Source organism: Mustela nigripes, chromosome 7 (assembly GCF_022355385.1).
Source record: "Mustela nigripes isolate SB6536 chromosome 7, MUSNIG.SB6536, whole genome shotgun sequence".
NCBI classification, from domain to species: Eukaryota; Metazoa; Chordata; class Mammalia; order Carnivora; family Mustelidae; genus Mustela; species Mustela nigripes.
Window position 1 is genome coordinate 22,081,487 of NC_081563.1, and position 14,214 is coordinate 22,095,700.

The 14,214-nt window shown below is 38.8% G+C and overlaps 1 protein-coding gene across 1 annotated transcript in view; it reads left to right on the forward strand.

Annotated features, from left to right (window-relative positions):
• Window positions 1-14,214, forward strand: part of SLC4A1AP (solute carrier family 4 member 1 adaptor protein) — a 34,287-nt gene that overhangs the window by 4,003 nt on the left and 16,070 nt on the right. Inside the window, exons 4-5 of the mRNA XM_059405348.1 lie at window positions 672-732; window positions 1,045-1,184. Coding sequence (XP_059261331.1) covers window positions 672-732; window positions 1,045-1,184 — 201 coding nt within the window. The remainder of the gene's footprint in view (window positions 1-671; window positions 733-1,044; window positions 1,185-14,214) is intronic.

Below are 14,214 nucleotides of genomic sequence, written 5' to 3' on the forward strand. Positions count from 1 at the left end.
AATTCTTAACATGGATATTCACTTTATATGATTTAAAGAATGTTTCCACAGAGGATTGTTTCAGTAGAGGTGCTTTGAAAGAACATCTCTGTGTGTATATGAATATATATATGAACTGGTTGCATTCTGCATGTAATATTTATGCTTCTAAAAATGAGGCAATTGTGACAAATTAACAGCTTACACCTACAACTTAAATATCTAGTGTGAAATCTGCTGTAAAGTGGACAAAGCTATTTTTGGAGAGTTGATTGTTTTGATCTGAGTTTGGTTTTCTTCGCCCTAATTTTTTTTTTTTAAAGATTTATTTATTTATTTTAGAAAGAAAGTGAGAAAGCAAGCAGGGGAGAGGTCAGAGGGAGAGAGATTTCCTGAAGCAGACTCCCTGCTGAGCGTGGAGCCCAACATGGGGCTCTAGCCCAGGACCTTGAGATCACGACCTGAGCCGAAATCAAGAGTGGGCCATTTAACTGACTAAACCAGCCACACAGGCTCATCCTAATTTTATTATCAGATGATAATCCCTAGGAAAAAAAGAAGTGAAATGCTTTGAAATTCAGTGTAGTATGAGAACTTGATATTCTTACTTAACCTTTCCTCTCTTTTCCCTTTGTTTCAACTAGTAGTTTTCAGATGTTATTAAAATTGTTTTGTCTTTCTTCCTCCCACAGGAGAAGAATTAGAATACGAATTTGATGAACAGGGACATAGCACTTGGCTCTGTAGAGTGAGGTATGTTCCGTTCTCATTAATGTCCATTTTGAAAAGTGGTCAGTTTCAGGTTATATACAGCAAACCCAAAGAGTGACTTTAACCTTATTTTTAGGCTCTTCTTGAATTTGGGCGTTGATAAGTTGTCAGGTGGGGTGGGATGGGTCAGAGATCTAAGGAAAAGATTTGAAGTCTGACCTTGGCAAGATAGAACAAGATGAATGGAGAAATTAAAAAGGCATGTCAAAAAATGACTATTATCACAGCACATTAGTTTTTTTCATGAGAATTGGAGCTTAATACTGTGCTATGATTCCCAACAAACCAATACAGATTACCTGTGGATGATTCAACTGGAAAACAACTGGTAGCTGAGGCCATTCATTCAGGAAAGAAAAAAGAAGCAATGATCCAGTGTTCACTGGAAGCTTGTCGAATCCTTGATACTTTGGGATTGCTGCGGCAGGAGGCAGGTATGTGGGAACACTTCTTTTCCTTGAAAGAAAGAAAGAGAGAGAGAGGGAGGCAAGAAGGGAGAGAAAGGGGAGATAGATAAAATGAGATGGACAGAGAGAAAGAAGAAAGGAAAATTTAACACAGAAGGCAATAAAATATCTTTTTAGGAGGAAAGTATAAATTGTCTACCAATTCTATGAAGTGAAAAGAAAAGATTCCATATCTTAATACCCAAAGGAAGCCATTGCTTATATTCTCCTAGACATTTTTTATGAATACAGATGTGTGTTCAGAACTAGATCCTTTAATAAAAAGCAACCACTCATATACAAATGCGTTTATATTACTTATACTCTTTAATACTTAAATTTTTTTTTAAAGATTATTTATTTATTTATTTGACAGAGAGAGATCACAAGTAGGCAGAGAGGCAGGCAGAGAGGGAGAGAGGAGGAAGCAGGCTCCCCGCTGAGCAGAGAGCCCGATGTGGGACTCGATCCCAGGAACTCGAGATCATGACCTGAGCCGAAGGCAGCGGCTTAACCCACTGAGCCACCCAGGTGCCCCAATACTTAAATTTTTAATGTAAGAATTTATCATGGATATTATCTGTGTGATTGCATTAAATTTATCCCATTTAAAAAACCTGTCTGGTTATACCATTATTCATTAATAAAGGATTATACTATATTTTTGTTTATTCTAAAATTAGTTTTTATTATTGCATAGAAACTTATGTATAGTTTAAAACTACCAAAGGCTTATTACAAAATATACCTGTTCCTTGCCCTGCTCCTCCTCATTCTTCAACCTTAGAAGGAAGGCTTTTTAACTCTTTCAGTTACCTCTTGGCATTTAAAAATATCCATATTTTGGGGTGCCTGGGTGGCTCAGTGGGTTAAAGCCTCTGCCTTCGGCTCAGGTCATGATCCCAGGGTTCTGGGATCGAGCCACACGTGGGGCTCTCTGCTCAGCCGGGAGCCTGCTTCCCCCTCTCTCTCTGCCTGCCTCTCTGCCTACTTGTGATCTCCGTCTGTGAAATAAATAAATAAAATCTTAAAAAATAAATCCATATTTCCGGGGTGCCTGGGTGGCTCAGTGGGTTAAGCCTCTGCCTTCCGCTCAGGTCATGATCTCATGGTCCTGGGATTGAGCCCCACGTTGGGCTCCCTGCTCAGCCTGCTCCCCACCTCTTTGCCTGCCTCTCTGCCTGCTTGTGATCTCTGTCTGTCAAATAAATAAATAAAATCTTAAAAAAAAAAAATCCGTATTTCCAAAAAGGAAGAGTATACTACTTTATTTTGAGTTATTTATTTTTGTTCATGTATTTATTTTTATTTAAATTCAATTAATTAACATATAATGTATTTTTAGTTTCAGAAGTAAAGGTCAGTGATCCATCAGTCTTACATAATACCCAGTGCTCATTACATTCTGTGCCCTCCTTAATGTCGACCCAGTTACCCCATCCCCCTAACCCTTCCCCTCCAGCAACCTTCAGTTTGTTTCCTATTGTTAGGATTCTCTAATGGTTTGTCTCCCTCTCTGATTTTGTCATTTTATTTTTTCCTCTCTTTCCCTGTGCTCCTCTGTTTTGTTTCTTGAATTCCATATATGAGTGAGATCATATGATAATTGTTTTTCTCTGATTGACTTATTTCACTTAGCATAATACCCTCTAGTTCCATCCATGTCATTGCAAATAGCAAGATTTCATTTTTTGATGACTCCACAATTTCCTATTTTATATATATATATATATATATATATATAAAATATCACATCTTCTTTATCTATTCATCTGTTGATTGGCATCTAGGCTCTTTCCATAGTTTGGCCATTGTGAACATTGTTATAAGCACTGCGGTACAGGTGCCCCTTTGGATCACTACATTTGTATCTTTGGGGTAAATCCCTAGTAGTGCAATTGCTGGGTCATGGGGTAGCTCAAAAAGCTTTCAACTTTTTGTTGGAACCTCCACACTGTTTTCCAGAGTGGCTGCACTAGCTTGTATTCCCACCAGAAGTGTAAGAGGGTTCTTCTTTCTCCACATCCTCACCAACATTTAGCATTTTCTGACTTGTTAATTTTAGCCATTCTGATAGATGTGAGGTGGTATCTTATTGTGGTTTTGATTTGTATTTGTGATATTGAGCATTTTTTTCATGAGTCTCTTGGCCATTTGTATTTTTTAATAATATTTTATTTATTTAGCAGAGAGAGAGAGAGAGCCCACACAAGTGGGGGGTGGGGCAGAGACAGAAGGAGAAGCGGGCTACCTGCTGAGAAGGAGCTGGTGCAAGACTGGATCCCAGGACCCTGGGATCATGACCTGAGCCAAAGGCAGACACTTCACTGACAGAGCCACCCAGGCATCTCAATTCTTTGGAGAAATGTCTGTTCACATCTTCTGCCCATTTCTTGTTTGGATTATTTGATCTTTGGGGTTGAGGTTGATAAGTTCTTTTTTTTCTTTTTTTTTAGTTTGATAAGTTCTTTATAGATTTTGGATACTAGCACTTTATGTGATATGACATTTTCAAATATCTTTTCCCATTCTGTTGGTTGTCTTTTGGTTTTGCACAGCTTTGCTGTGCAAAAGCTTTTTATCTTGTTGAAGTCTCAGTAGTTCATTTTTGCCTTTGTTGCCCTTGCCTTTGGAGACGTGTCTATCAAGAAGTTGCTGTAGCCAGGGTCACAGAAGTTGCTGCCTGTGTTCTCTTCTAGGATTTTGATGGATTCTTGTCTCACATTTAGGTGTTTCATCCATTTTGAGTTTATTTTTATGTATGGTGTAAGAAAATGGTCCAGTTTTATTTTTCTGCCTCTGGCTGTCCAATTTTCCGAACACCATTTGTTGATGAGACAGTCTTTCCCACTGGATATTCTTTTTTGCTTTGTCAAAGATTGCTTGACCACAGAGTCGAGGGTCCATTTTTGGGTTCTCTGTTCTGTTCCATTGATCTGTGTGTCTGTTTTTGTGCCAGTACCATACTGTCTTGATGATTACAGCTTTGTAATAGAACTTGAAGTCTGGAATTTTGATGCCACCAGCTTTGATTTTCTTTTTCAACATTCCTTTGGCTATTTGGGGTCTTTTCTGGTTTGATACAAACTTAAGCATTATTTATTCCAGCCCTGTAAAAAAAGTTGATGGTATTTTGACAGGGGTCGCGTTGAATAGATTGCTCTAGGTAGCATAGACATTTTAACAATCCATTTGTTCTTTCAATCCATGAGCATGCAACATTTTTCATTTCTTTGTTTCTTCCTCACTTTCTTTCATGAGTGTTCTGTAGTTTTCTGAGTGTAGATCCTTTGCCTCCTTGGTTAGCTTTATTCCTAGGTATCTTGGGTTTTGGGTGCGATTGTAAATGGAATTGACTCCTTAATTTCTCTTTCTTCTATCTTGTTGGTGTATAGAAATCCAACTGATTTTTGTTCATTGATTTATATCCTCTGACATTGCTAAATTCCTATGAGTTCTAGCAATTTTGGGACCCTCTTTTGGGTTTTCCACATAGTGCCATGTCACCTGCAAAGAGTGAGAATTTGACTTCTTTGCTAATTTGGATGCCTTTTATTTCTTATTGTTTTCTGATTGCTGAAGCTAGGACTTCTACTACTATGTTGAACAACAGTGGTGATAGTGTACTTCGCTGTCTTGTTTTTGACCTGAGAGGAAAAGCTCCCAGTTTTTCCCTATTGAGGATGATATTCTCTCTGGGCTTTTCATAGATGGCTTTTATGATATTGAGGTATGTTCCCTCTATCCCTACACTGTGAAGGGTTTTAATCAAGAAAGGATGCTATACTTTGTCAAATGCTTTTTCTGCATCTATTGAGAGGATCATACAGTTCTTATCCTTTCTTTTATTAATGTAGTGTATCACATTGATTTGTGGGTGTTGAACCACCCTTGCAGCCCAGAAATAAATCCCACTTCGTTGTGGTGAGTAATCCTCTTAATGTACTGTTAGATGCTATTGGCTAGTATATTGGTGAGAATTTTTACATCCATGTTCATCAGGGATATTGGTCCATAATTCTCTTTTTGGTGGGATCTTTGTCTGGTTTTAGGAGCAAGGTAATGCTGGCCTCATAGAAAGAGTTTGGAAATTTTCCTTTTATTTCTGTTTTTTGAAATCACTTCAGAAGGATAAGTATTAATTCTTTAAATGTTTGGTAGAATTCCCCTGGGAAGCCGTCTGGTCCCATACCTCTTAATTGTTGGGAGATTTTTGATTATGGCTTCAGTTTCCTTGCTGGTTATGGGTCTTTTCAGGTTTTTATTTCTTCCTATTTCAGTTTTGGGAGTTTATACGTCTCTAGGAATGCATCCATTTCTTCCAGATTGCCTAGTTTGTTGGCATATAGTTGTTCATAATATGTTCTTGCAGTTGTTCATATTTCTTCAGTGTTGGTTGTGATCTCTCTTCTTTCATTCATGATTTTATTTATTTGGGTTCTTCCTCTTTTCTTTTTGATAAGTCTGGCCACAGGTTTGTTGATCTTATTAATTCTTTCTTAAATTTTTAAAAATTAACATATAATGTGTTATTTGTTTCAGGGATTTTAATTAATTCTTTCAGAGAACCAGCTCCTAGTTTTGTTGATCTATTCTACTGTTCTTTTGGTTTCTATTTTATTGATTTCTCCTCTGATCTTTATTAATTATCCTGCTGGGTTTAGGCTTTATTTGTTTATCTGTCTCCAGCTCCTTTAGGTACAAGGTTAGGTTGTATTTCTTATTTCTGGAGAAAGGCTTGTGTTGTTATATACTTCCCTCTCAGGATCACCTTTGCTGAATCCCAAAGGTTTTGAACAGTTGTGTTTTCATTTTCATTTGTTTCCTTGAATTTTTAAAATTCTTCTTCAGGAACACCTGGGCGGCTCAGTGGGTTAAGCCTCTGCCTTCGGCTCGGGTCATTATCTCAGGGTCCTGGGATCGAGCCCCGCATCGGGCTCTCTGCTCAGCAGGGAGCCTGCTTGCCCCTCTCTCTGCCTGCCTCTCTGCCTACTTGTGATTTCTCTGTGAAATAAATAAATAAAATCTTTAAAAAAAAATTCTTGTTCAATTTCCTGGTTGATCCATTCTTTCTTTAGTAGGAAGCTCTTCAGCCTCCATGTATCTGAGTTCTTTCCAGATTTCCTCTGGTGATTGAGTTCCAGTTTCTTTTTCTTTTTCTTTTTCTTTTTAAGATTTTATTTATTTGACAGAGAGAGACACAGTGAGAGAGGGAACACAAGCAGGTAGAGTGTGAGGGAGAAGCAGGCTTCCTGCCAAGCAGGGAGTCCAATGCGGGGGTTGACCCCAGGACCCTCGCATCATGCACATCACCCAGGCACCCCTGAATTCCAGTTTCAAAGCATTGTGGTCTGAAAATATGCAGGGTTGATCCCAGTCCTTTGGTATCAGTTGAGAACTGATTTGTGACCCAGTTTGGATCTGTTTTGGAGAAAGTTCCATGTGTAACTCGAGAAGAATGTGTATTCTGTTGCTTTAAGATGGAATATTTGGAATATATCTGTAAAGTACATCTGGTCCATTGTGTCATTCAAAGCCCTGTTCCTTGTTGATCTTCTGCTTAGATGATCTGTCCATTTCAGTGAGTGGGGTGTTAAAGTCCCCTAGTATTATTGTATTGTTATCAATGTATTTATTTTTGTTATTAATTGGTTTATATAACTGACTGCTCCCATGTTTGGGGCATAAACGTTTACAGTTCTTAGATCTTTTTGTTGAATGGATCCTTTAATTATGATATAGTGTCCTTCCTCATATCCTATCAGGTCTTTGGTTTAAAGACCCCAGATTTTTCTGGGGCACTTGGGTGGCTCAGTCATTGGGCATCTGCCTTCGGCTCAGGTCATGATCCTGGAGTCCTGGGATTGAACCCTGTGTCAGGCTCCCTGCTAAGCAGGAAGCCTGCTTCTCCCTCTCCTGCTCCCCCTGCTTGTGTTCCCTCTCTCACTGTGTCTCTCTCTGTCAAATAAGTAAATAAATAAAAACTTTAAAATAATAATAAAAAATAAAGTCTAATTTGTCTGATAGAAGGATTGCTACACCAGCATTATTTTGGTGTCCATTAGCATGATAAAATGGTTTTCCACCCCCTCACTTTATTTACTTATTTATTTTAAATATTTTATTTATTTGTCAGAGAGAGTGAGAGAGCACAAGTTGGGGGAGCGATAGGCAGAGGGAGAGGGAGAAGCAGCCTCTCTCCTGAGCAGGGAGCCCGATGTGGGGCTTGATCCCAGAACCCTGGGATCATGATTTGAGACAAAGGTAGATGCTAAATGATTAGCAACCACCCAGACACCCCTCTACCCCCTCACTTTAAATCTGGAGGTGTCTTTGGGTCTAAAATGAGTCTCTTGCAGACAGCATAATGATGGGTCTTGCTTTTTTATCCAATTTGATTCCCTGTGTCTTTTGATTGGGGCATTTAGCCCATTTACATTCAGAGTAACTATTGAAAGATATGAATTTAGTGCCATTTTATTACCTGTAAAGTTACTGTTCTGTATATTATCTCTGTTCCTTTCTTGTCTATGTTAATTCTGGGCTCTCTCTTTGCTTGAAGGGATCCCCTTTAATATTTTTTGCAGGGCTGGTTTAGTGATCACAAATTCTTTTAGTTTGTTTGTCCTGGAAGCCTTTTATCTTTCTTTCTATATTTAATGGCATCCTAGCTAGATAAAGTATTCTTGGCCGCATATTTTTCTCATTTAACACCCTGAATATATCATACTTATCCTTTTCTGGCCTGCCAGGTCTCTGTGGACAGGTCTATTGCCAGTCTAATGTTTCTGCCCTTGTATTTTATGGACTTCTTGTCCCAAGCTGCTTTCACAATTTTTTTTGGCTCTGAGATTTGCAAGTTTCACTATTATATATTGGGGTCTTGGCCTATAGTTTATTGATTTTGAAGGGGGCTCTCTTTGCCTTCTGGGCTTGAATGCCTATTTCCCCACTTAGGGAAGTTCTCTGCTATAATTTGCTCCAGTATGCCTTCTGCCCCCCACTTCTCTTTCCTCTTCTGGGATCCCAATTATTCTAATACTGTTTCACTTTATAGTATCACTTATCTCTCGAATTCTCCCTTTGTGATCCTGTAGTGGTTTATCTCTCTTTTTCTTAGTTTCTTTATTCTCCATCATTTTGTTTTCTATATCACTAATTCTCTCCTCTGCCTCATTTATCCTCACAGGTAGAGCCTCCATTTTCAATTCCATCTCATTAATAGCCTTTTTAAATTTCAACTTAATTAAATTTTGCTTCTTTTATTTCTCCAGAAAGGGTTTCTCTAGTGTCTTCTATGCTTTTTTTCAAGCCCAAGTGGCATCTTTATAATTGTTATTCTGAACTCTAGTTCAGATATCTTGCTTATGTCCATACTGAGTAGGTCTCTGGCAGTCCATACTGCCTCTTGTTCTCTTTTTTGAGGTGAGTTTTTCCATCTTGTTATTTTGTCCAGAGAAGAATAGATGCATGAGAGAACAAAATACTAAAATGGCAACAATGACCCCAGTTAATATACACTTAACAAATCAGAAGAGGCCCAAAATAAAAAAAAAAAAAAAAAGAGAGAGAGAGAATATAATCAGACAGGTGAACAGAATAGAGCAATGCACTGAGATCCTGTGTATATTTCGATCTGTTTGTTATAAAACTAGGTCCCAAAATTGTAAAGAAAGAAAAATTTTTATATGTACAAAATGAATACAGCGAAAGGATAGAATGTAACTGTAAAAATGACAGTTAAAAACAACAACAAAAAAAGAAGGAATATAAACAGGTGAACAAACAGAGCAATACACTATATCCTGAGTATATTTTGGTCTGTTGGTTAGAATAAACTACATCTCAAAATTGTAAATAAAGAAAAACTTACATATATAAAAAAATACAATGAAAGGTAGACTGTAACTGTAAAAATGGAAATTTAAAAAGATTTTAAAAAAGAGTTGATGAAATCAGAAATTGGGAAAAGAGAAAAAAATAAAATCGAAAGACTAAAGTAGCATGGGGGAAAAAAAGCCATGTATTGTATTCCCCTGGCACTGGAGTTTTGCAGGTTCCTATGATAAGTAAACTTGGTTTTAACCAGTGTTCTTGCTGCTCTTCTTGGGGAGGGGCCTATTGTGTTGATTCTTAATGGTCTGTGCCCTGTGGAACCTGAGTACTGCCCTTGCCAGGGGCCAGTAAGTAATCTGCTCCACATTGCTCCCTGTGGCTTTTGTTCCCTGAAGAATTTCCATGCCACTTTGGAGGATGAGAATGAAAATGGCAGCCTTCTAAAAAATAAAAAATTTAAAAAAAAAAAAAAGGAAAGAAAGAAAATGGCAGCCTTCTAGTCTCTAGCCCCAGAGCTGAGAGCTTGGGGCCCCACTCCTTAGTGTGCCCTTAAGGAAAAGCAGTTAGTCACTCCTGTCTCCCTGGTCTCTGCACTCTGTGCTCACCCAGCTGATAACCGACTGTTTTTGTATCAGGCATTTTACTTTGTTTCAAGTCTCCAAACCCTGAAGACTCCCACAGTGCACAGCCATTCCTCCCAGGGGAAGGGGGTGTCTCGCTGTGATTCTGCCACTTGCTGGGCCCTTGTTCTGAGCACAGTGGTCCGATTGTACTGCAGTTCATGGTTTATTGCAACCCTGAGCTAGAGCCCACTCCTGCCACACTGATTGTGGCTGGCTTCCTTGCTCCAGTGCTTGGGAACTCTATCACACTCAGGCACCCCCAGTCTTCCCGTGACCATGGGGATCCTCAGACCACACTGTCCCAGCTAGGGTTCCATCCACGCCTAGTCACCTGAGTGATGTTCCTCACCAGAACAGACTTCCAAAAGTTCTGATTTTGTGCTCTGCTGCTATATCATTTTCTGGTGCCAGTTTACGGAGGCTCCCTTCCCTTGTGGTAAACCTTCTGATATATCGCCTTGGATTCACTTCTCCACACCTCCTACCTTGCAGCAAGTAGTCACTTTTCTATTTGTAGAGTTGCAGCTATTCTTTCCTTAGATCTCTGGTTGAGTTCACAAGTCTTCAGAATGATTTGATAGCTGTCTAGCTGAATTCAGGAACCGGATGAAACTAAGGTCTGCTCCTCCTCTGCCATCTTGGGCTATTGACCTTGAGTCATGTATTCTAAACATTATCTACTTACTGTGTTAAATTAGTGTTTAGTATTTCCATGATTATGTTTATGCAAATATTAGTCACAACTGAGCAATTTTTGTTTCTGTTTTTCCTAAAGTTAATAATGGTGATTGTTTTTCATGTGTTTGAATTTTATAGCTCTTGGTCATTCATCTCTCACCTTTCAATAGCCTTTCAGTATATTTTTCCGCATGGTCAGTCGCATTCAGTAATTGATCAGTTCTGACTTTTGGAAACATTTCTCCTGAAGAGCACTATTATTTTAGGGCTTACTGCTCTCTAGACCTGCTGCAGGACTGACATCTGGGTGGCTCAGTTGGTTAAACATCTGCCTTCGGCTTGAGTCATGATCCCAGGGTCCTAGGATTGAGTCTCACATTGGCCTCCTTGTTCTGCAGGGAGCCCACGTCTCTGCCTGCCGCTCCACCTCCTTTCTCTCTCTCCCTTTCTCTGACAAAGTTGAAAAAAAAAAAAAAAGCTGGTACAAAAGTGGAAAGTGTGCATGATGGTAGTCTTCAGTGGATTTCACATCTTTGATTTTTCTTAGCCTACTCTCTTGTTTTGGTGGATATCCTCTAGTAGATTCCTGAGAAAGGATGTATAACAAGTAAACTTTATTAAATTCTCCATTCTGAAAATGTAATTATGCTAGCTTTACTCTTGGTTAATAGTTGGTCTAGGAGTAGAATTCTAAATTGGAAATAATTTCCTTCATGACTTTGAAGGTATTACTCTTATCACCTATATCCAGTGTTGTTCTCACAGTCCAAAACTGTTCAGAATCCTAATCAATTATATGTCATTCCCCTCACCCCCTCCACCCCGGAAGTTCGTCAGAGTTTCCCTTTGTTCTCAAGGTTCTGAAACTTAACTATGATGTACCTTTCTGTTGGTCTATTTTCATTCATTTTTTAGGTTCTTACTGGGTCCTTTGGTCTGGAAAATTTTTTTTTTTTTTTTAAGATTTTATTTATCCATTTTAGAGAAAGTGAGCAGGGCAGGGGAGGGGCAGAGGGAGAGAATCCAAAGCAGGCTCTGTGCTGAGCCTGGAGCCCAACTTCGGGCTCAGTCTCATGATTCAAGAGATCATGGCCTGAGCTGAAATTAAGAGCCAGAGGCTCAAGGGACTGAGCCACCCAGGTGCCCCTGATCTGGAAATCTTTTGACACTTCAGGAACATTTCTGGAATCACGCCATTAATCATTTTATCCCTCTCTTTTCTCTTTCTCTCTGGAATTTTGTTCTTTAGATAGTGAACATCTTAGACTGACTGTCTAAAGTTTCTTGTCTTTTTTTTTCCTTTGTGTTTTTATCTCTTTTTGTTCTTTCTGGGAGATTTATGCAGCTTTATCTTTCTGTCTCTATTTTGCTATCAAGATTTTAATTTCCAAGGCTCATTTTTGTCCTCAAATATACATTTTTAAAAGAATTTATTCATTAGAGAGACATGTGCACACATGGGAGTACAGCTCGGGGGAGGGGTAGGGGATGAGGAGGAGGAGAGAGAGAAAATCTCAAGCAGACTCCATGGGGAGGCAGAGCCTGACACAGGACTTGATTTCACCATCCTGAGATCATGACCTGAGCCAAAATCAAGAGTCAGATGCTTAACCAACTAAGCCACCCAGGTGTCCCTGAATATTCATTTTTAAAATGTAATATGCCATTGTTTCCTGGATTGTAAATATCTCATCTCACTGCGAATCTGTGCTCTCCAGGTTGTCTTTTCTTTTTGTTTGTGTGGTCTCTCTATCCTGCTTGTTAGATGTGTTTCTCAGCTATGTAGTCCTTGATTGTAAGTTCTTATCTGGGGACAAAAAGGTGATTGACAGCTTGAATTATATAGGTGGGACTTACTAACTTTCAGCAACAATATAGAATGATGTGGGCCTTTTTGGAGGGGGGGAATTCCTCATGTAAATTTCCTTGGGTATTTCCTCTTCTGCTGGCAGGATTCCTCAGAGAATATTCTTCTAGTCTCCTGCATGAGATTTCTAGGGCTAAGTGCTGGAAGATGGCTGAGCAGAATCTCAATACTGAGATAGTCACAGGACAGTACTATTTTTAGAATAGAATAATATATGCCCTCAACTCAACCAGTCAGTCCACAATGCACAGACTTACTGTCTTACCCTTTCTAGAGATTAACTTCTGGGTTCTTTCTGGGGATGGGAAGGAGGTAAGTAGGCAGGGAGGAGGATCTGTTTCTCAACCAGCTTTTACTCATTTCTGCTTATTTTAGCACAACTATCCATCCCCAGTTCCAGATCCTTTTGTAGACGCTGCAGTATCATCAGACTGATTCTCTGCTTTCCTCACTGTTGGATTAGAATTTATCTTTTTTTTTTTTTAGCTCTGCTAATTTAGTTTCGACTTGTCTGTCTGCTTTCTAATTTCCAAAAATTTGGTGTTGCTATCCCTTCTCCCATTCTCCTTTCTTTGCAGATTTAGAATTTTTATTTATTTTATTTTATTTATTTATTTTTTAAGTAAGCTCTATACCCAGCATTTTTAAGTAAGCTCTATACCCCGAGATCAAGAGTTGCATGCTCTACCAGCTGAGCCAACCAGCTGCCCCAGTAGATTAGTGTTTGTATTTATTTATTTTCTTTATTATTTATTTATTGTCAGATTAATGTTTTTAAAAAAAATCTTTTCATTGTAGCATTAGTAGGATATGGGGAAAGTGAAATTAGATATGTTCAGTGTACCATCTAACTTGGAAATTATGAAGTTTATATTAATAAGGACTGTTTGGGTTGTAAATAATGGAAACCTAACTCAAACTAGCTTAGGGAGAAGAGTTATTGGCTCCAGAACCTGCGAAGAGTAGCTTACAGGGTTGAAAGAAGAAGTGCATGAACCATAACTTAAGTTCTGGTCCTATCAAGCCAGAACTTTCAGTATCACCAGGATGCCCTAAAAGCTGTATGTGTGTATCTGTGTGATCCTTTTCATGAGCGCATGGTTTTATTTTGCAGATAGATTCGTACCTAGTCTGGAAAAGCTGGCTGCTTACAGAATTTGTATCTTCCCTCTTTCATAATCTCATTGGAAAGAGAACCCTTTTTTCCTTTTATTTAATATAAATATGAGACTCTTACCGATTGGCTTTGGTCACTTGATTACCTCTAATCCTGATGGAAGGAGGGAAGAGTTTTCTAGAAGAAAAGGGGTACTTTTACCAGAACAAGGGGAGTAAGATGGCATAGAGTAGACCAAAAATTAGTAGCTACCATAGTCCCCTCTTCATGAGCTTTCCATATTTTTCACTGTTACAAACAATGTTGCACTGATACATGTGGGGTAAATTCTTATAAGTGGAATTGCTAGGTCAGTTGGATTTTTATTATTGGACAGATGTTATGAGATTGATCATCAAAAGGATTGTATCAATGTACATTCCCACCAGCTGTTTGAGAGTTCATTTCCCCATACCCTGGCCAAACTGGGCATTATTAATCTTTTCATGTTTTTTCTAGTCTGTAGGTAAGAAGTGGTATTTCATTATTTTAATTAGTATTTTTTTTTAGATTTTTTATTTATTTACTTGACAGACAGAGATCAGAAGTAGGTAGAGAGGCAGGCAGAGAGAGAGGAGGAAGCAGGCTCACCGCTGAGCAGAGAGCCCTGTGTGGGGCTCAATCCCAGGACCCTGGGATCATGACCTGAGCCGAAGGCAGAGGCTTAACCCACTGAGCCACCCAGGTGCCCCTAATTTGTATTTTTTAATTATTAAAACGTGTTTAACATCTTTAAAAATTGTTTTGGCCATTTATATTTCTTTTTCTGAACTGCTTTCATTATCCTTATAAAAATTTTTGGAATGGGACGCCTGGGTGGCTCAGTTGGTTAAGCAGCTGCCTTCGGCTCAGGTCAAT